This window comes from Mastacembelus armatus, chromosome 20, assembly GCF_900324485.2.
Source record: "Mastacembelus armatus chromosome 20, fMasArm1.2, whole genome shotgun sequence".
Lineage (NCBI taxonomy): Eukaryota > Metazoa > Chordata > Actinopteri > Synbranchiformes > Mastacembelidae > Mastacembelus > Mastacembelus armatus.
In genome coordinates, this window is record NC_046652.1 from 9673219 (window position 1) to 9692694 (window position 19476).

General features: G+C 37.9%; 3 protein-coding genes across 5 annotated transcripts in view; 1 reads left to right on the plus strand and 2 right to left on the minus strand.

Moving 5' to 3' along the window:
- The window catches only part of lmbr1 (limb development membrane protein 1), a 31756-nt gene extending 28279 nt beyond the window's left edge, over window positions 1-3477 (minus strand). For both annotated transcript variants that reach the window (XM_026292540.2, XM_026292541.2), the window contains exons 1-2: window positions 3287-3477; window positions 675-747 (exon numbers count right to left, since the gene is read on the minus strand). In XM_026292540.2, coding sequence (XP_026148325.1) covers window positions 675-747; window positions 3287-3349 — 136 coding nt within the window. In that variant the 5' untranslated portion in view covers window positions 3350-3477. The remainder of the gene's footprint in view (window positions 1-674; window positions 748-3286) is intronic.
- A 1-nt stretch (window position 3478) lies between these two features.
- nom1 (nucleolar protein with MIF4G domain 1) lies at window positions 3479-11603 on the plus strand. Of its 2 annotated transcripts, XM_026292539.1 has the most exons (12): window positions 3479-3553; window positions 3742-4685; window positions 4790-4902; window positions 5894-6089; window positions 6830-7153; window positions 7308-7418; window positions 7755-7925; window positions 8680-8801; window positions 8953-9085; window positions 10026-10157; window positions 10288-10397; window positions 10961-11138. In XM_026292539.1, exons 2-12 carry the CDS (start codon window positions 3744-3746, stop codon window positions 11136-11138), a joined length of 2532 nt encoding a protein of 843 aa, XP_026148324.1. In that variant the 5' UTR covers window positions 3479-3553; window positions 3742-3743. The 2 variants fall into 2 exon arrangements, with proteins under 2 accessions (XP_026148324.1, XP_026148323.1); XM_026292538.1 differs by having other exon boundaries at window positions 3493-4685; window positions 10961-11603.
- Window positions 11604-13526: 1923 nt separating this feature from the next.
- mnx1 (motor neuron and pancreas homeobox 1) lies at window positions 13527-16245 on the minus strand. Its single transcript, XM_026292309.2, has 3 exons — window positions 15563-16245; window positions 14697-14857; window positions 13527-14079 (listed from the first exon to the last, which is right to left on the minus strand). Exons 1-3 carry the CDS (start codon window positions 16056-16058, stop codon window positions 13792-13794), a joined length of 945 nt encoding a protein of 314 aa, XP_026148094.1. The 5' UTR covers window positions 16059-16245; the 3' UTR covers window positions 13527-13791.
- Between the last annotated feature and the right edge of the window lie 3231 nt (window positions 16246-19476).

Sequence of the window (19476 nt, forward strand, 5' to 3'; positions counted from 1 at the left end):
GGAAAATGGGATACAGTTAATGCCTGCCCAGCCCTTGTTTCCCTCCTTTATAACTTTGCTTAAGAGATTGCAAGCTGTGTGAAGAAGAGAACATATCTGTTGCCTATAATACATTTCCATCAGGAGAAACCCATAACCTAGAACTTCCCATACCTTTAATATGTCAGAATTACAGGTCGGATTAGGTTGATATAGTTCAGTTCAGTTCAGTAGTTTTATTGTCACTTTTATTATACACCTTCAGCATATATGGAAGCAAGATTCCATTCATCATAAATACTCAATACACAATCACACACTAACAATCACCCATGTAAAAAGAAAATAATCCACACATTAAAAACACAATAACAGTTCAAAAATTAAAACACAGCAGAATAAAAATTTTAGAGCTGGATGAAGCAGGATGCTGGATATGCCATGTGATAATGGCAGGGCAGTGATCACATATACACCTGAAATTTTACTGTTATGATTTCGTTTGTCTAAGCACAATGAAGGGCTCTGTCTCTGAGCAAACACAGCATAAACAGAGAGAAAGAGATAAAAACGGTTCTACCAGTAACGCATTTCCACTTTGTACAGATGCTTTAAGACAGGTTACAGTTTCACTGAGGCACATGCAAATTTCTATTCCCATGCATTTAGAGATCATAGTCTACAAAAAGACTTACCGCTCTTCCTCTTATATCGAGTTATGATGCAGTAGGACACAATGTAGAGGACTGCAAACAGGAGGAAGCAAATCTGAAATGGCAACATAAGACTTTTAATAACAGATTTACAATGCATTGCATTTTCTACTAAATCATAGCAACTATGAATTTGCTTTATTATAAATTATAAATGCATTTTCTTGATTATCTAATAAAAAAAATAATAAAAGTAATGCCAACAATTAGCCCATCACTATCAGAGCCCATAGTAAGAGAACCCAAATATTAAAATATCCAATAAACAAAAAAAACAATATTCAATTTAATATCACAATATACAAATAAAACATGAATATATCCACATTTGAAAAGCGGTATAAATGTGGTTGTTTGTTTAAAGATGGACATTTATGACTGCCTGATTATCAAGCCCACTTCAAATAGGGAAAATAATCAACTAACCAAATAGTCAAATCATTGGTTATTTTATTAGTGGATTATCTGCATATTTGAATGTCAAGTTTAGGCAGGGAAGAGTTCAGAATACAGTGCATACAGATCAGACTGCCCAAATTTGTCAATTTTCTCCTATATGTTGATGTTGGAATGTGATATTTGATCACTTAGTGTTTGTTACAATGTACAGAACAAGAAAAACACTTTTTTTTTTTGGCCCATTATTATAAATCATTAGCTATGTAGACTTCAATGACCCATTTCGCTCACTCTAAAAGAGAAACACTAGTAATACACTACCGATGTCTAATTTCTTAAGTTACCAATTAGGTCAAGGCTACATGTAAAGTGACCCAGAAATTACAAGTGCCTAGAATTTATTAGGTAACTGCTACTTCAAAACAAGCTGCATGGGCTTCTGGTAAGAACATATTCTACATTCCCCCTTCTACTATGACAGTGACTGGGACATAACTAATGTAAGAAGCTCCCACTTCAGCACTTTGCACCCCATCAACATTGCACAACTCATCATGGCCAAGCTGTGATAATGAGACGACTCAGACACCAGGAAGGCCATTTCATATAGACAAACTAGCATAAAGCAAAACACCAAAACCTCCTCATTCAATCTAGAAGGTATGTGCCATTAAATGACAGTTTAAGCGAAATCCAATTTTCTAATAAGCTACAGCCCCTTTCCAAACTCTGCGATGACACTGGCTCAAGAAAAACTGTGTCCACACAGGGGCAAACCCAGCATAACATAAACAGGTGCACAGAGCTGATAAGCTGGTATAAACACAAAGATGTGACAGTCTTAGGGAGATAATAGCAAGTTTCAAGCACACCAGTCAATGACACTACCAAGAGCCTAGATCAGGGATCTCCAACCTTGGTCCTCGAGCACTACTGTCCTGCAGGTTTTCCAACTATCCCTGCCCTTGCAGTTTGTGACTGACTAAACACACCTGATCCAGGTAATCAGCAGTGGGTAGGGCAGGGATATCTGGAAAACAAGCAGGACAGTAGTGCTCAAGGACCAGGGTTGGAGACTTCTGGCCTAGATAATATTATTTTCCCTCAAAAATAAAAAAAAGCAGGTAATAACAACTAGGACATCTTGTGAGTAATTTGTAAGGTTACCCAACCAACTTAACATCGGTAATTCACACTTTTATGAGATATGACCTCAAGGTAGAGGTGAAGAACAGTAATTACATGTTTTTCTGAGAGAGTGTCATTGAGGGCACATGAAAAAAGCTAGGCGTAAAGTGATGTTGGCAGAATAGTATTTTGAAATATACCCTGTATAATCTCCTAAAGATAACAATCATGTTTATTTTGTGATAAAAAAAAACAGTAACTTCACATTTTTGTTATTACTGTGTATTTGGTGTTTTATAAATCTTGTTAACTAGATTAATATCAATCCACTGGTGCCTGGAGACGTCAATCCAAAAGCTGGCTCACCATAAAGGCTGACGTTAGGTGAGAGAGTTATTAACACATCATGTAAGGGATCTTACATCAGTAATACTGACACAGGATACTGCAAGTCAGGTGTAGAGGAAGACTTAGGACAAAATGTTCAAGCAAAGACTGAGATGTTGACACTGCCTGCTCAGGAGACATTTGATAGTTTTAATATTTAAAAAATGTATCGCACCAATACCAGAAAAAGTGTCTAGTCTCAATTCTGAAACTACTGCAAAGCATTAAAACAGTCTAAAAACATTTGACATCAGGACATAATATCAACTGTTTATGTAGAATAACTATCCATGTGTCTTAATATAACAACCACGCTCTATTTAATGACATTTAATAGAAATTGTAAAAAAAAAAAAAAAAAAGACTGGTCCAAAACATGTCAATCAACTTGTTACGGTTCGTAAGACCCGCCCACCCAAAACAGAGACGGTATTAACCCGCTAGTTTGTTAACGCTAACTAGTTATCGGTGCCGTAAGCTAACGTCATTTACAACAATACTTATTCCTGCATTAAATTCCACATTTTTTACATCGTAAAATTAAATAGCAAGCTTGATAAATTCTGCCGAATCAAACAGACATTTGATGCTAAAGCTAACTTAGCTACCGTTAGCGTTACTGTGCATTAGCGGACGTTGTTAGCAGCTAGCCTTGACTAGCTTCGCGCTACGTTACTTACAATATACTCCCGCACTTGGCTGTGAAAATTCTGCTCTCTGATAGTAACATCGTCTTCTTCCATTCTTCATATTGCAAATGCAAATCCGCACACTCTCTACACGCCTGCTCGTAGGACTGGTCAAAACAGAAACGAGTCGTTACACCCCAAAATAAAGTGCGTCATCACCCGGCGTCAACAATTCGTCGCATCCTGGAAGTGAATGGCCATGTGATACTGGGTCATATCAACAACATGGTACTGCCGGAGAGACATGTGCAATCTGAGGTATTTATGAGTTTAAACTAGGGAACAAGAGCTTTAATCGTGTTCTGTTTATCTGCCGGTTGTTCCGGATGTTCCGCGGTTCAGTACGGCTAGCTTGCTAGACAGATTAACCAGTCGAGTGTTTTGAAAAAGGGTTTGAGATTAATGCTGTCTGGCTCACACAGGTAAAATTTTCGATTGATTTATAGAAATGAAGGGAAAATTGAAGCAGAACAGAAAAAAGAAAAAGGGAAATGAGGTCTTGGAGAAGTACATGTTGGCCGTGGATGAGTTTGTTAAAAGCAAAAGTGGCACAGAAGAAGCAGAGAATGACCACGGGTTGAGATTTGTAAAAAAGAAAAGCAGAAAGGAGCTACGTAAAGAAAAGAGAAAAATGAAAAAGGCCAGAATGAAAAGTCATTATGAGGGTAAAAAGACCCCCACATTACCAGACAGTGATGGTGGAACTTCAGGAATATCATCAGAGAAACAGAAGAACAAGAATACAGAGAAAGTCAATAATGTATCAAAAACACAGTCCAGTGGTGGTCCTACAGCAAAACCAAGCAGCTCTAAAACGCCAATGAATTCCAAAAAAGGTAAAAAAATTGATAAGCTTCAAGAATCAAGAAAAATGGCACTTATTGAAGCAAATCAACAAGAGGACAGAGAAATAAAGAAACTAGAACGGTGCCTGGGATTAAACAAGAGGAAAAACAAAAAGAGTCTCCCACAATCCTTTGTGGCTGATGGACTTGATTACATTCTTGGTGTGCTTGACTCTGGCTCTTCAGCTACAGGAGTGTATGATGATGATGACGACATTGACATGGCCAAAGAGAACTTTGAAAAGCTTGATGAGAACGATTCTCAGCTGTCAGAAGACAATGAAGAGCTCGGAGATGACAGAGCAAGTGAAGGTAGCACTGAAGACATAGGTTCTGTTGAGGTTGATGATGATGATGATGATGAAATGAATGAGGGTGATGATGATGATGATGACGATGATGAGACGAATGACGAGGAGGAAGAGGAGCAAATGGACGATGAGCTGGATGATAGTGATGCCACAGGCTCGGACAATGAAAATGAAGGGGAAACGGAAGAAGTGGACACTTCTCATATAAAGACGTCAGACACCAAGTCAGAATCTGTGAGTTCAAAAACATGGAATAACTGTTTAATTATTGCCATAGTACTGATTTCCTATATGATGTATCTTAGATCTAATCATAAAATACATCTTCCAATGTATAGGTCCCCTCGCCTACAGATAAGTATGTGCCGCCTCATTTGCGAAATGCTGGAGATCAAAAACGCAAAGCTGAACTGGAAAAATTGAAGAGGAATGTGAAAGGCATGGTAAACAGGTAACAGTCTTATCATAACACAAAATTTTCACCTGTTGCTAAACATATTAATTATAAAGGCCTTCTTCTATTGGATGCCAACTAAAATGCAATTTGCCATTTTTGATATAATATCCCACCACAATGAAGTATAAACATCTGTTTTGCTTATGCGTCATGCAATTTGGGACAAATATAAAAATTCCATACGATATAAAACCTGCAGGTCTTTCCTCATCTTGACCATAAGCCACTTACACAGCCAACAGTGTCCAAAAGTGTGACAAGATTAAAGACTCGTGAAGCACACATGGATTCTGCTTTGGAAGATTCTTAATTTGTTAACATTTGTAACTTATGCACGTTAGTCATCAGGTCTTTCAGAGATGACTATGTATAGACTATGGAGGTGGAGGACTACAACAAAAGATTACTTTATTATTAATTATAGTATATTTATCAGCCATTTGGTGTTTAATCAGCCAAGAATCATAAAAAAAGTCACCATCATAATTTCACAGAAGTTATGTCTTAAAATATTATTTATTATATATTTTATTTTCAGTCCAAAACTTAGATATTTATATTGCAAAAAACAAAAAACTATTCACATTTGAAATGTTGGAACATTTTGATATTTTTTGTGATTATCAATATTGTTCATGATTGATGTTCTGTTATTGACTGAATTCAATAATAATTTATGATTCACTACTTATGATGATGGTGTGGTGATGCAACCAAAACATCTGAGGCTTTGTGGAGACTATAATGCAAATAGCAAGAATGCAAAAAGTTATGTTCTCATAATTGTAACCCTCATTGTTTTGCGGACAAGACAATGACTTCCTGCCATAAAGAGCACAATGTACCCAAATATTAATAAACTTGTCCAAAGCTACATATATGTTTTATGCATTGTTACTGCTTTTTGCAGCATTGTCTAAGTTTTGACAGAATTACCAGTGAAGCTATTTTTAAAGTGACATCCATAATTTACTAATTTCTTCAGGTTGAGTGAGCCCAGCATGGCATCTATTAGTAGTCAGCTAGAGGAGCTGTACATGAGCTGCAGCAGGAAGGATATGAATGAAACCCTGACAGAGGTGCTGCTAGCAGCCTGCGTCACCCCGACCCTGATGCCTGACAGACTGTTGATGGAACACATCCTTCTTGTGAGCGTCCTGCATCACACTATTGGATTGGAGGTGAAAACATATACTTTAATACTTCCTTATGTCCATAAAAACAGTCCTGTGGGATCATATATAGCACTGTTTAAAATCAAGATTTTACGCAGTTTTTAGTTACTAAACATAGTGATTGATTTTGCCTGCTGGTGTGTGAGAAATGAATAGCAATCACTAGCCTGGGAACTGACATCGGTCGTAGGGAACTGACGTCTGTATTACTTACTGGAAACTTCAATGACATTAGCAGCTTCCACACATCCTCAATTGTATGCTAATGCCATGTTAGTTAATGTGGAAAGTGATATCTAACACCTTGGTTTCCTTTGCTTAAGGTGTAATAGATGGTGTTACCTCCATCTTGGTAAATGAGCACACACTGAGTCATCATTAGAACGGGATGCCAACAGTTGGCCTACATTTTCCAACATAAGATACAGTTAAAGGGGTCTATGAACGAAATGTAATTATCTCTACCACTTTAACCTTATTTTGTTAGGTTAAACCTCTAACACACAATATTTTTATTTTTATGATTTACACACCAACTTTACTGTTGAAATCTGGTGATTGAAGAAGTAGATTCAGCTTTGACTTGCCTTTCTCCTTTATAATGCATTGTGCAAATATATGAGGTGTATTTGTGTAATTCAGTTTCACTGTGGAGTTTGTTTACAATATTTGTGGTCTTATCTTAAATTCATATTTATCATATGCTACCATCAAGATATTAAGCTCCACATCTTGTGATTTTCCAGGTTGGAGCCAACTTTCTAGAGACAGTGGTGCGAAAGTTTGATGAGTTGTACAAGAAACCAGGTGACGGCAAAGAGTGCGACAACCTGGCCGCCATAATCGCTCACCTCTATAACTTCCAGGTGGTGCATTCCAGCCTCATCTTTGACATCCTAAAACTTTTAGTGGGAGCGTTTACAGAGAAGGACATTGAACTAGTTTTGTTTGTGCTGAGGAATGTCGGCTTTGCCTTGAGAAAGGACGATGCTCTGACTTTGAAGGAGCTCATCTCTGAAGCCCAACAAAAGGCCAACGACTTGGGGTCAAGGTTCCAGGATCAGACCAGGGTAAGACAAAGAGAACTTTTTACCTTAAACATTTTGTATTTACTAAAATACTTTTACATAAGATTTTTTGGTGTTGGCTCCAACATTTTCTAGTTTCGCAACTGTGTATATATTTTGGGCTTTATCTTAATGTCATGTGTAAATTTGTTCTCAGGTACGTTTTATGTTGGAAACCATGCTGGCTTTGAAGAATAATGATATGCGGAAGATCCCAGGCTACAATCCTGAGACCGTGGAGAGACTGAGAAAGCTGCAGAGGACTCTGGTAGGTGATTTTCACAACATCATTATATTTGATTTAAAAAAAAAGTCTGATTTTCCTACATTTGTGAAAATAGATTTTAATTGTGTGGCTCACCGGGGCTAATTTTATTAGCATACTGACTGTAATAGTCTTCAAAGGTAGTTAGTTTTTGTAACAGACTACACTTGTACCACCAGGTGGCCCCAATGTGCCACCTTTACAGACAGCATTAACATGACTTAACATGAGTCTTATACTGTCGTCAACTTTAGGATTGCACATCCATTACGTTTTTCCAAGCTGCTGATTGTCTACTAAATGTTCTTTTAACTGACTCCTGGTGAATACCTGACTCAGATCCACCACAGAGCAGGAGGCAGTGACATGAAGCTGAGGGTCTCTCTGAACAATCTCCTGGCTGCAGAGCAAGTCGGCCGCTGGTGGATTGTTGGCTCCTCGTGGAGTGGCACACCCATGATCAGCGAACAAGGGTCTACGACCACAAAACAGAGTACTGTAGAAGGACAGGTAAAGTTCTGGAACCAGCAGTGTACATGTGTGCAGTAGCTGTCCAATACAAATCTGCATTGCACAGTTGTTAATGCTATAGAAGGGAAAATGTTTAATGATCAATTTGTTATTTGCAGTATTCTAGTTAATTCAGTTTCAGATTTTAATTTCTAATTTGAAAAACTAAATTATTTCCATGTTAAATTGGTTTAAAATAAAAACTTTAAAATAATAGTTTGTTACTTAACATTAAATGATACATGATTACCCACAGAAGTATATTTGTCAATACAATCAATAGTCTACAGTATCCCAATTCTTTAGAAGAAGGTCCCTACTTACCTTTTACATTTTGGTCATTATTACAGCTGGGTATCAAAAGCACTGTCGTTTCTATACAGCCAATAGCTGAGTAGTGCTGAATTTTCAGATTCGTGATCTTGTTTACTTATTCCTTATCCACATAATTCCTATTTTTTCCAGGTTTATAGTATTTTATTTACAATTTAATGAAATTCTTGTATGGGTGCCTGTGTTTAGACTACATTTAACATTTGAGAAGTTTCTCTTTCACATTCCTCTTTTATAGGAAAACTCAAAGTAAGGTACTGAGATCAGTATTGTTTTAGAATTGATAGCAAAAACGTGGGCATCATATCTGCAATTGCATCAGATTCCTTTATAAATGATACCTACATTTAGTTAGCACTTTTCTGTAACGTGAGCACTTTGATGAGGGTGTTTGACATTGTCTTTGTTTGATTTGTTTCAGTTTAGTGCCAAAGTTTTAGAGCTAGCTAGGAAACAGAGGATGAACACTGAAGTCAGACAAAACATCTTCTGTGTGATCATGACCAGTGAAGATTATCTGGACGCATTCGAAAAACTGTTGAGGTTTGTTATTGGTTTGCTGTACATCTTTGTCTTTATGCTAAACTGGTTTAACATAGATGGAAAAAGTCATTTATATTATGAGTTTTTGGTCTCAAAGTCACCCAGTTAATAGGTTGATGTTTCACACTCCCTTTATTTGCTTTGTGCGAAGGATGGGTCTGAAGGACAAGCAGGAGAGAGAGATTGTTCATGTTCTCATGGACTGCTGTCTGCAGGAGAAAGCATTCAATGCCTTTTATGCTGTTCTGGGAGAGAAAATTTGCTCCCATGACCGCCGCTTCCAGGTACACAAGCTAAATCTTGATAAACTATATTACAAATTATAATAGTACACATTTAATTAATATACAGCATCACATACAGTAAAGCTTCTGTACCTTAAAATATTAAATAAATTTTTTCAGGTTTCACAAAAACTTGATGGACTGCCACCACAATCAGATTACTACATGCAACTTACATGTTCCCTAGATATTCTTATGCAAGGTCACATCATATTGTTATGGTGATAGCAGTAAAGAGTAAAAAATCTATATAATATCATGGTAATTAAAGGCATTTAGAATAATAATTTCTCCTATAAATGTCATGTTTCTTCTTCTTTGTCCTTAAATGTAATGACGGCAGCTTTTTTATTATTTCTAACCCAAATACAAACCTCATGTAAATGATAACTGTTCCATTTAAAGGCATAAGCAACTCTAAATTATCCATGTTTTAATGCAGGTTAAGAGAAGATTTCATAATATGCCAATTGCGGATTTGTGTTTAAAACTAGATAGGTTACAGTATATTTCATCAGAAACATTGTTTTTAGAAATTGAATTACCTGGTACATGCATGTGATCAGCCACGCTCTTAAACTGTATGTGACCTGCATGTGGCCTTGAGTTCACCTGCAGTGTGGGAGCCTCTCACACCTCTCACCTCTGATATTATTTGACTCAAACTGTGACGACAAACAATGGAGCCCACACTTCCTACTTTGCTGCCATGGGTGCATCTCAGAAACTGATGACCATTGTCCTCATCAAAGAGCTTGAAGCAAAGCTGGTGGGAGTGTTTACTTTTCACATGTAAGCTGGATTTGGATGAGAACCATGTAGAGAAAAAGGTTCAGGCTGTTTATAGTTTCTACTATTATTACTGTAATTATCTGTGGGAATTCTGTGTCATTTATTGTAGTCATACATTGTTTCAATGTGATATTCTGTACTCTTCTAGATGACTTTTCAGTTCAGTCTATGGGACAAGTTCAAGGAGCTGTCCAACCTTCCCAACAGCAACTTTAACAATCTGGTCCAACTAGTTACCCACTTTCTTCAGAGAAAATGCCTCTCACTCTCTATACTCAAAGTAAGTGACATGTCATGTCATACAGTGTAATATGTATGTTTGATGTTATAGATGTAATAAAATCTTAAACCAATAGATAAAGGACACTTCAGTTTTTTTTGTTTGTTTTGTTTTTGTTTTTTTTTTGTAGGTAATAGAATTTGGGGAATTGGACAAGCCAAAAGTGCGTTTCCTGCGTCAGGTTCTGACTAAACTACTAAAAGAAACTGAACCAGATGACCTAGCCGGCATATTTGGAAGGTGAGCTTCATTGTGACATGTGCCTTTTCATAGGTTTAGTTATGCAAAAATGACACCCACTGACAATGAATAGCCATCCACTCTGTAGCTGTACTGGCAGCTCTGTGAGGCTGTACTTAGGCACAACAGTGCATTGAGCTAAATCTAAATCAGTATGCGGCAACATGTTAGAATGTTAATATTTGCTACAGTCAAACAAACAACACAGTCAAACAAGAACAGCTGAGGTTGGTGAGACTCAGTACCAGTTTTGCAGGATTTCAGTTATAATTTTTCTAAAGTATTGTTGTGTGTGACCTGATGATGGCACTAGATGAAAAGTCCTAGAGTGTTGCAAAACCTGATTGACTCTATCAAGGGGAGGGAGATTCACCCTCTGGAGACCATGAATGTCTGTACAAAATATCATCCATTTCATGACTTGTGCATCCATAGAATCATGCCATCAGCATGACTAAAAAGTACATTTTAACTATTCAGGAGTGTTACACCATTTCAATTTAATGTTTCGCACTGTGTAAATATATGAAAATTAGTGTCCATCATTGTTTTCCATCCACAAGGATTTCGGGAATTCCCAAGCTAGGAATGCTGCGAGAGGGCTTGAAGCTTTTCATCAGTCACTTCCTGCTGAAGAATGCCCAGTCACAGGGACCAGCTGAGCAAGCAGCGAAGCTTTTAGAGCATGCTCAGGTCGCCACCAGAGCCATGGAGGCCAAAGAGGCTAAGCTCAAACTGTAAAACACACAAACACAAACAACAAACATACATCTAACAAGCTGTGGAACACAGGAAAGCTTGTTGGAGTGGAATGTCTTCTTAATACAAATAACACAAACCTACAGTTTACTATAAAGAAGAAAAAAATGTTTTTTTATGATGCTTGTGTGAGTGTTAAGAACAAAATTAGCAAAATATTTTACCAGAGTAATTGTCTGTGGAGGCTTTGGGGTGTTTGTACTATTTGTTAAACACTGGTTCTGCAAGCTTCATTAGATTACAGACATTTAGACATCTTTGTAGAAAAACAGTTTTCCATAGTAATGACTCATTTTTTCTTTTATGCGTTAATGTTTTTTCTGAGAAAACAAGAATTAATATCACACAGGTTAGACACCTGGAGCCATTCTTCTGGGCTTCATTGAGTCTATTTACATTATTAAATAAAATAAAGCACATTATAATAAAGCCTTTTTCAACCTTTAACACAGCCGATTAGTGAATGTATGTTTTTATCCTTTTCTGTTGATATTTCCACTCGGCTGAGTTGGTGTGACATAAACAAGAGGAGTTCGAATAGGAAGACGGCTGCTTCATTCATTCAGTGTTTACACGTCCTGATCAAATGGCCTGGGGCCTTGAGTCTAGCCTATTCTGTTTGTTCTGTATCTGGCCACGTGGTTAGCATAGCAGAGTCATTCTGTTACATTTGATACTTGCTTCTATTAATTAGCTCCATTGGGGCAGCCTGTATCAATCTCTGGCTACAGCATGGCCCGAAGTCAGGAATGAGCCACTAAGGTCAACCAGAGGAAACACACCACACAGTAAGCTCATGTGGAAGGGAGTAGAGAGGTTTTTTTTTTTTTTAATTACACTTAAGACTCAGTATTTTGATGACAAAGTGCACATCCCTTCATTGACAAAAGGAAATGAAAATCTGCGGTCTATTCTGTGAAAAATGACGTAGAATACGGAGAAAAAAAAACTTGAAAGTTTGTCAGTTGCAAGATGGAGATAATGGAATCAATAGGCTCAGTGTGTAGTCAATATGCTGGCCATTATCTGCAGCCATGAGCCAGAGAATTGCCATCAGCTTTACCAGGTGTACTCTGGTTGGGGTTGACCCTCAGCTGAACTTTGATTTAGTCTGCTAAAGCAAACGGTGGAAGGTAACCAGCAGATCCTTCAGTAATCCTGTTAGAAATGGCACATAAGCAGTCGAGCGCCACTATAGTCTAACTCTAATCACTGCGGGAACAATGATAAGACCATTTTAAGGACTTTAGGTGTTTTCTGTAAGTCCATGTGCATGTGTTGCAATGTCCCAAGAGCTCAGCAACACTGGAAGAGATTGTGCAGTTGTGCTATGATTATAGGACTATATATATATATACATATATATATGGAGTATATAGGCTAGAATTAAATAAGACCATATTAGATGTATAGACGATAACATGCTCTGTAGGTAGGAAAATTAGACTAATTGGATATTTGATTTGCATATGAGGAAGTCTGATCTAAGGTTTCTTGGAAAATGCAGAGCCCAGTGCTAAATCATGAGGGGAATTGATAGATGTTAGTCATTTGTTTTTGAAGTTATAATGAAAGGAAAGACTTTTTTGCATCTTGTGTCCAACCTGTCCAGTACTGTAACAGTCTGTACTCACGCCTAGGGAAATAATTTGCTAATTTGCCCTAAGAGTATTTACAGTTTTTTTTTTTTTTTTTATAATTTTTTTTTTCAACTAAATTTAATGAGTTGTTCCATGGATTAAATGAGTCTGAAATATCTTGAGCCCTAAAATAGTGCTTGAGTAGCCAAGTGTGTTGCTTAAGCGCTTTAAATGGTTTATTAATGCGAGTCCATTGCTAGTGTGGTGTGAAATGTTTCCTCCGTCTGACTGCCTACTTGCTGTTTGCTCTCACTGCGCGTTTGCACAGATCCGACAGCGCTATTAACAGTAATTCCCATGACCCGACCTGTCAGAGCAAGGAGAAAAACACAAGCCTCTGTCCGCATCCAGGCCCGAACCACTGCAAGTAAACCGTAAATCACGGGACTAGATTGTTTTAACACCACAAGACTTGCGGAGTTTTACTTTTTTCTCTTTTTTTAAAAAAAAACATTTTATTTTACATTTTTTTACACCAAGACAGACGCTAAACAATAATTTAGCATGCACTGGTATTACCATTTTTTATTACTACAGTATAGAAAAATAAACATAACATTTTTTTTCAGCGTGATATTAGAAAAATATAACACCACAGAGAACAAAATGAGACCGTAACAAGGTAAATGACAACAGGTTATTTACTTTTCGGACTATATATATGGGATTACTGAAAGACTATAGGCTACTGCGGATAAAATAAGTAGAGATGGCAAAGTCCTGAGCCAGTTTACAGTATTTTTCGTATAATCCATGCAATAGTATGTCCTTGTCGGTAAATGATCTTCACGTGTGATTTATAAAAACGTAGTGCCTAAATTTTTCCTGCTTTTATTGCTTGTCTATTATTACACGGGGGGCCATGTATTCTTGACCTAAATTTTAAGGTTTTCATTTTTAAAAAAGCTCAGTAATTACATGTGGACGATCAGATGTTTGACTACATGCACTTATTACGAACAGAGATCGCCACCCTCGATCCCTCTTCGTCCGCTTCAAGGCTGCGGACTTATGTCGCTGGCGTGGTTTCTCTCGTCATCCGAAGAGCAGTCTGACGAGTTGTAAATGAAGTTGTCGCCTTCTTCGTCGTCACTGTCCCTGAAGTCTCTTATTCTTCCGTTTTTTGAGACTGTCTTGCTGTGATAGTCCGACTGCTCCAGTCCGTCAGATTTCTCCTGGCCGCTTTTGCTGCCTTTTTGCTTCTCGGCCTCCTGAGCGGCCTGCTCTTTGGCCTTCTTGCTCCTCTTCCACTTCATCCGTCTGTTCTGAAACCAGATTTTGACCTGAGAACAAAAAAAACGTGGTTTTATGAAATCGATGTAAGAGTATGAGAGGCCTAATAGTTAAGGAGACGCTGATCAGGTTCTCCTCAAGCAGGGGGCTTTGTTAGGCACATGGTCTGGTTAAACCCTCTCTCGTCATCTCTAACCCCTGTCATCTTATTCTTTCCTAGACTAGACTACTTTCATGCTCCCTAAAATAAAACTAAACTTACATAAAGAGTAAAAGCTAACCTGCATTATTCTGGGCCTATAGGTAGCCTGTTGTGTACATGTCATCAGACAGTGACAGTATTATCCAGAAAACGTGTCAAAATATTTATATTTCTGTCTGATTCAACTGAATCAAGTAGAAACGCGATAATATTAGGATGACCTTGCTGATTTATATGTTAATGCAGTTAACAACCTAAAAGCAGAGAAATTATTAACAATTGAGGGGAGTAATAAGATTTCAGACATCACATTTGTTTTTGTTTTTTTTTGGCGGGGGGGGGTATATGTTTGTAGTTTGTTTATTTTTTATATGAATAACAAAGCAAAAACCTTTATTTCTTTATTTTTAGGGCGTTAAACTTTAATGAGTAGAATATGATATAATATGTGCAGACTTAATTTACCTGAGTCTCTGTCAGCATGAGGGACGTGGCCACCTCAAAGCGCTTGGGTCGCGACAGGTATTTATTCAGTTTGAACTGATGCTCCAGCTCCAGCAGCTGCTGACTTGTGAATGCAGTTCTGGGTCTTCTGCACTTCCCGAGTAAGTTGGACTGAGCTTGAGCTGCAAGAAGAAAACAACATAAATATGCGTTTACAATAAATCCTGGGATTTAGGTAGTAATTACCCAGGAACTATTAGGACTCATTGGAAAATATTATAAGGATTATTATAGAATATTCTAACATTTCTTTTTTTTTTTCCATATGTCTATGTTTTCTGCTACAGAAACAAGGTCGTCCACGTATGAATGTCCATGGAGAAGCTATTTGCCACTCCATTTTGAACAAATCTGTTTAAACGAGCAGAAACAAAAAGGCAGTATCTGGTGAGCAAATAGCATGTCGACTGTGGGTTTCACGCTCCTCTGCCACTTTCCCACTGTCCATTATCTGTCCATTTTAGTTCCTCTCAGAAAAACCATCACTCCATGACAGCATCTTCATTCAGACGGTCATATAGCATTTGAGGGTAAAAGGTCTATCTAAAAGTTTCAAAATCTGGATTTATTTTTGAGGAACAAATGCCATGTCAGTCTATAGTCTATATATCCGTCTCTTCAGGACAGTGGCTGATGCAGTGTTACAGTAGCATCATAGGCCTGCATTACTTTTAGGTTTATTAGCCTGTTAATATGTTTATTCATGAGTTTCAATAGGCTTTTATAACACATTAAGCAGAGTATTTAGGCAAATAGCCTGGTTTTCAATTGCAGCCATTAATATTCACACAATGAGCATAACAATCTGTAATGAAACTGTTACTTACAATTAAAGTCAGACATTTTCGGCAGCATCATTCCAGCTGTGGAGACTCGGAGCCAGTGGTCCAGCTGGAAGGTGCTGGCTGTCAGTTTGATGGGATCACTGGTGTGGTGGTGATGGGAGCCGTGTGGGTAAGAGTAGGACAGGGCAGGGTGTTGGCCTGTGAGCGCAGCAGCGGAGTAGGTGTACATGGGATGGCCGTAAAGAGCCTGTGCAGGGATCCCTGCGGTACTTTGCGGATGTAAACCAACCATGCTGTGCGGGCTGTTGAGGAAACCCGGTTTAGGAATTAGCCCACAAGTGGAAATTCTCGGCGGAGACGGCGTCTCGGTACGCAAAGAGTCGGCGCTGGTGGTCAGCTCTGGGGCTGCCACGCTTCCAGACGACGGGATGGAGGAGGACGCGGACAGGGAAGTAACAAGCGCAAGCGGAGCGGTCTGCGCTTTGGGTGTATCGACTGCTAAAAGCGCGTCAATTCGAAAGTTTTTGGATTTCTCCATTGAGCCTCTGATAGGCTGCGGGTCCCTTACTGCTGCTCTAAACGAAGAAGTCAGCGCCGCTCTCCCACTTCTCAAAAGTTATGTTGTGGCCCGGAGTGTGAGAGAGGAGCTCCGTGTGACACATAATCCCCGTCAGATGGAGGCGATTGGTGCAGCCGCCTGCCTGGGGGCCGTCCTAAACCTTGAGTCTGACCCATCAACGCCTCTTAGCTCTAATCACTGTATAACACGGTGTTGGCTCTGTTATTGCTTTCATAAGATGTGGCTATTATAAGAAAATGACGCAAACTTAAAAAAAAAAGTTTCTGATTTTTTTACTGCATATTTTCTATATTGGTGACAGCAATATGCGCTTTATAAACTGCGGTTTTATTGAGTAAAAGTCCTGAAGGTGACCAGGCTATATCATAAACAAGGCCGTCCTTATAGGCTCTCGTGCTTTATACTTTTATATATTATATTTTGAGTTGACCAAGGTCTCGGAACATTTTAACACTAAAAAATACAAATTAGTGCATCATTTTGGTTGTCGGCTTCTCGTTTAATTAAATGAAAACCTAATTACCTTTCCTACAGGTCCAAAATATTAGTTAGGACATATGGGCTACTGTGAATGTTTTGCTGCCAGAGGAGTAGGTTTTATGTTTTAATGCCTCATGGTTCACCTGAGGACAGGATACTGTGGCGCAAACATTGAGGCATTACATTTAATAATATATAAGAATATAAGGAGGCGTGTTTGTCCACCAGAGTAAGACTGACTTATCATTCCTAACATGTAACATGCACTTATTGAATTTGGACACATAGGCTGTTAAAAAAAATAATAAAGCATGCGCAAAAATGAACATCCTGATCCGAAGCACCCTGAGGGGCCAACAGGGAAATTTAAGTAAAAGCCCTCCTTCTGTCGCTCCCACAACCTGGAGGTGACAGACGGCTGCTGGTGTATAATAGAGCTGCAGACTATATACACCCTCAGCTCTTCTAACACAATGTAACCAGCAAACCAGGTTTTATTTTTTAAACTTATGACTCGGATTGTAGCGTAAAGCCTTAGTTATGCCGCAATAGGATATAACCTATCGTTATTGTTCATTTATTTTTAATATAGGCTATATGACCGCGGCCAAAATAGGGCACATTTACGCACAACCCAAGAGCAAAACGCAGCAATAATAGTTTAGGATTGAAAGCCTAAAATGTGATGAGGAGAGAGATGTAATCGGCCAGCTGCTCCTGGTGACTTCGGACTAATAAGCCACTTAATGTTAATGGAAGAGGAGGTCAAAATGAGAATTATTGACACCCCGTCGCCCTTAACCTGTCTACCAATAAAGCTGATTAGTTTTTGTCAATTCATCAGCTAACCGCGCTCCTGGGACGTTTATTTGCTCGGGGGAAATCAACAAGTCACCGGGTAGTTTTCAAGTAAAGGATAGCCATTTAATTGTGGCCCTTGATGATCATGACCAATTACAGAATGATAACGGGGAGATTGATGTGAGTGAGATGTGTGCCTGCATGGAAACGTGAAAAAAAATGAAAAGAGAGAGGGAGACAGACCGAGGGAAGTCACTATTGTTCTTTAATCGACAAATATTCAAGTGTTTTGTTGGGAATCGCCAAAATACTGAGGATATGAAGAGTTTTAGACAAGTCAACACTTTATTCTCAGTGTGGTTAAAATAAGGGTTTGTGGAGATTATCAGTCATCCGGGTTATGAAAAAAGCAAATAAATAAATAAAACTTTGAAACTTTTACACAAACGTATTTTTGTTCATCCATCGACCAGTTATGGCCTAATGATACAAAATTAACTATAATTTAGAAATTGTGCATGAAAACCACTAGAAAGGCTGAGTGTGCATGGCAGCTATTTTAAAAATATTAAAGGCGCAATAAATATCTTCACTTTTGGACATTTAGCAGAATTGAGTCGTCAAAACGTAATTCTTTTCTGTGTTTTTTTTTTTTTTTTTTTTTTTGTCTGATAATAAACGCATTTTATCAACCTTCTGCATGATTATTTTTATAACAGCCGGACTCTTGATCGCCACAATCGCCTTGTCCCTTCCACGGGTTTAATTTCATTAAGGGGACCACATGAATATTTCTATTAAAGCAGCGGTGAAATATGGAGCCATTTAGTATTGGCCTTCACCGATCACCCAGATTTATTGCTCCTTTTCATCACATCTAGGGGAGAGAAAATTAATAAGGTGCCCAAGATGGAACCGGACCCTAAAACCCTGGTCTTTCCTGAAAGCTGTTAATTTGCTCCGTAATTACTTTCACAATTAACTAAAATACAAATCAAAGTGACACACCGGGATAGTTTATATATTAATTACGTTCGGTAAACGTGTTCATTATGAAAAGGCAATTCAAAGGGACCTGCACTGTCTCTTTTATTGCAATAAATACGCTCGGTTACATTGGCACAAATGGCCGTTTGCATGAAATGTGTGAAACTGCTTTAAAACATTTGTGACTCATAATAATTCGTCTATTAGATTTGTCATTGCTACAATCCATAGGCAGCCTCATTTCTGTCAAAAAATAAAACCTTAATGCCGATGTCAGTATAGCTGTGGGATGATTACAGCGAGGAGAGAGATTGAAAGTAACATTTTCGATATTGCTGGTTAATCTATTTTAGACGTGTTATCGATACACTTAGAATGAAAAGTTATGCCTGAGTCTCCTTCAGCGTAGTAAGCATAGTGTTATATATAGACCCAATCAGGTTGTATTGATGAAGCCATTTGCCTGAACCTCATGCTTTTAAAACCTTTATTTGTTCAGCCAATAAAAACCCCCATTATATAGTCTAAGTCACCTGTTTTTTTAGCTAATAATAATAATAATAATAAATAAAAACAGTGAATACAGGATAATCATGAAAAACATTACAGCGTTTAAATATCCTACAGCCTATTTTAGTATAGTTCATGAATATGTATTTAAGCATACATATAATTTTAAATGCAAATGTGATTGAATGGCACTTTCTATAGGTGTGAAGACTTCTGGTTGACTTCCATTATATTCGTATATTTGATTGAGACTCATTAAAAATGCAACCCTGCTTTTGCACTTTATTTTTAAATCTAGTTCTCCAACCTGACAAACAGCCTTACTGTAACTTACGTTCAATTAGCCTGAATTTAATTTGTACAATCTTCAAAATGACCATAAAACTATTAGTGTTTACAATGTTGTGTAAATCAGAGGGGCAGTTAAATTATTCTTTTTTTCATTTTAACTTCGTACAAGAATGATTGACATTGATTTGACAATGGCTATTTTCTCAGCAAAAGAAATAGATTTTTTTTTTGTTGTGTGTTGGACTACATTTTATTGTACATGTGCAAAAAATTGCTAAAGATTACTGAACACAGTCTCTTGCCGTAA

Coding starts and splice junctions, on each gene's coding strand:
- mnx1 (XM_026292309.2), bottom strand. CDS start 16,058: ATGGAGAAATCCAAAAACTTTCGAATTGACGCGCTTTTAGCAGTCGAT. Junction 14,858..15,562: donor GAAAATGTCTGACTTTAATT/GTAAGTAACAGT, acceptor TTCTTCTTGCAG/CTCAAGCTCAGTCCAACTTA. Junction 14,080..14,696: donor TCATGCTGACAGAGACTCAG/GTAAATTAAGTC, acceptor TTTTGTTCTCAG/GTCAAAATCTGGTTTCAGAA.
- nom1 (XM_026292539.1), top strand. CDS start 3,744: ATGAAGGGAAAATTGAAGCAGAACAGAAAAAAGAAAAAGGGAAATGAG. Junction 8,802..8,952: donor GCATTCGAAAAACTGTTGAG/GTTTGTTATTGG, acceptor CTTTGTGCGAAG/GATGGGTCTGAAGGACAAGC. Junction 10,158..10,287: donor TCTCACTCTCTATACTCAAA/GTAAGTGACATG, acceptor TTTTTTTTGTAG/GTAATAGAATTTGGGGAATT.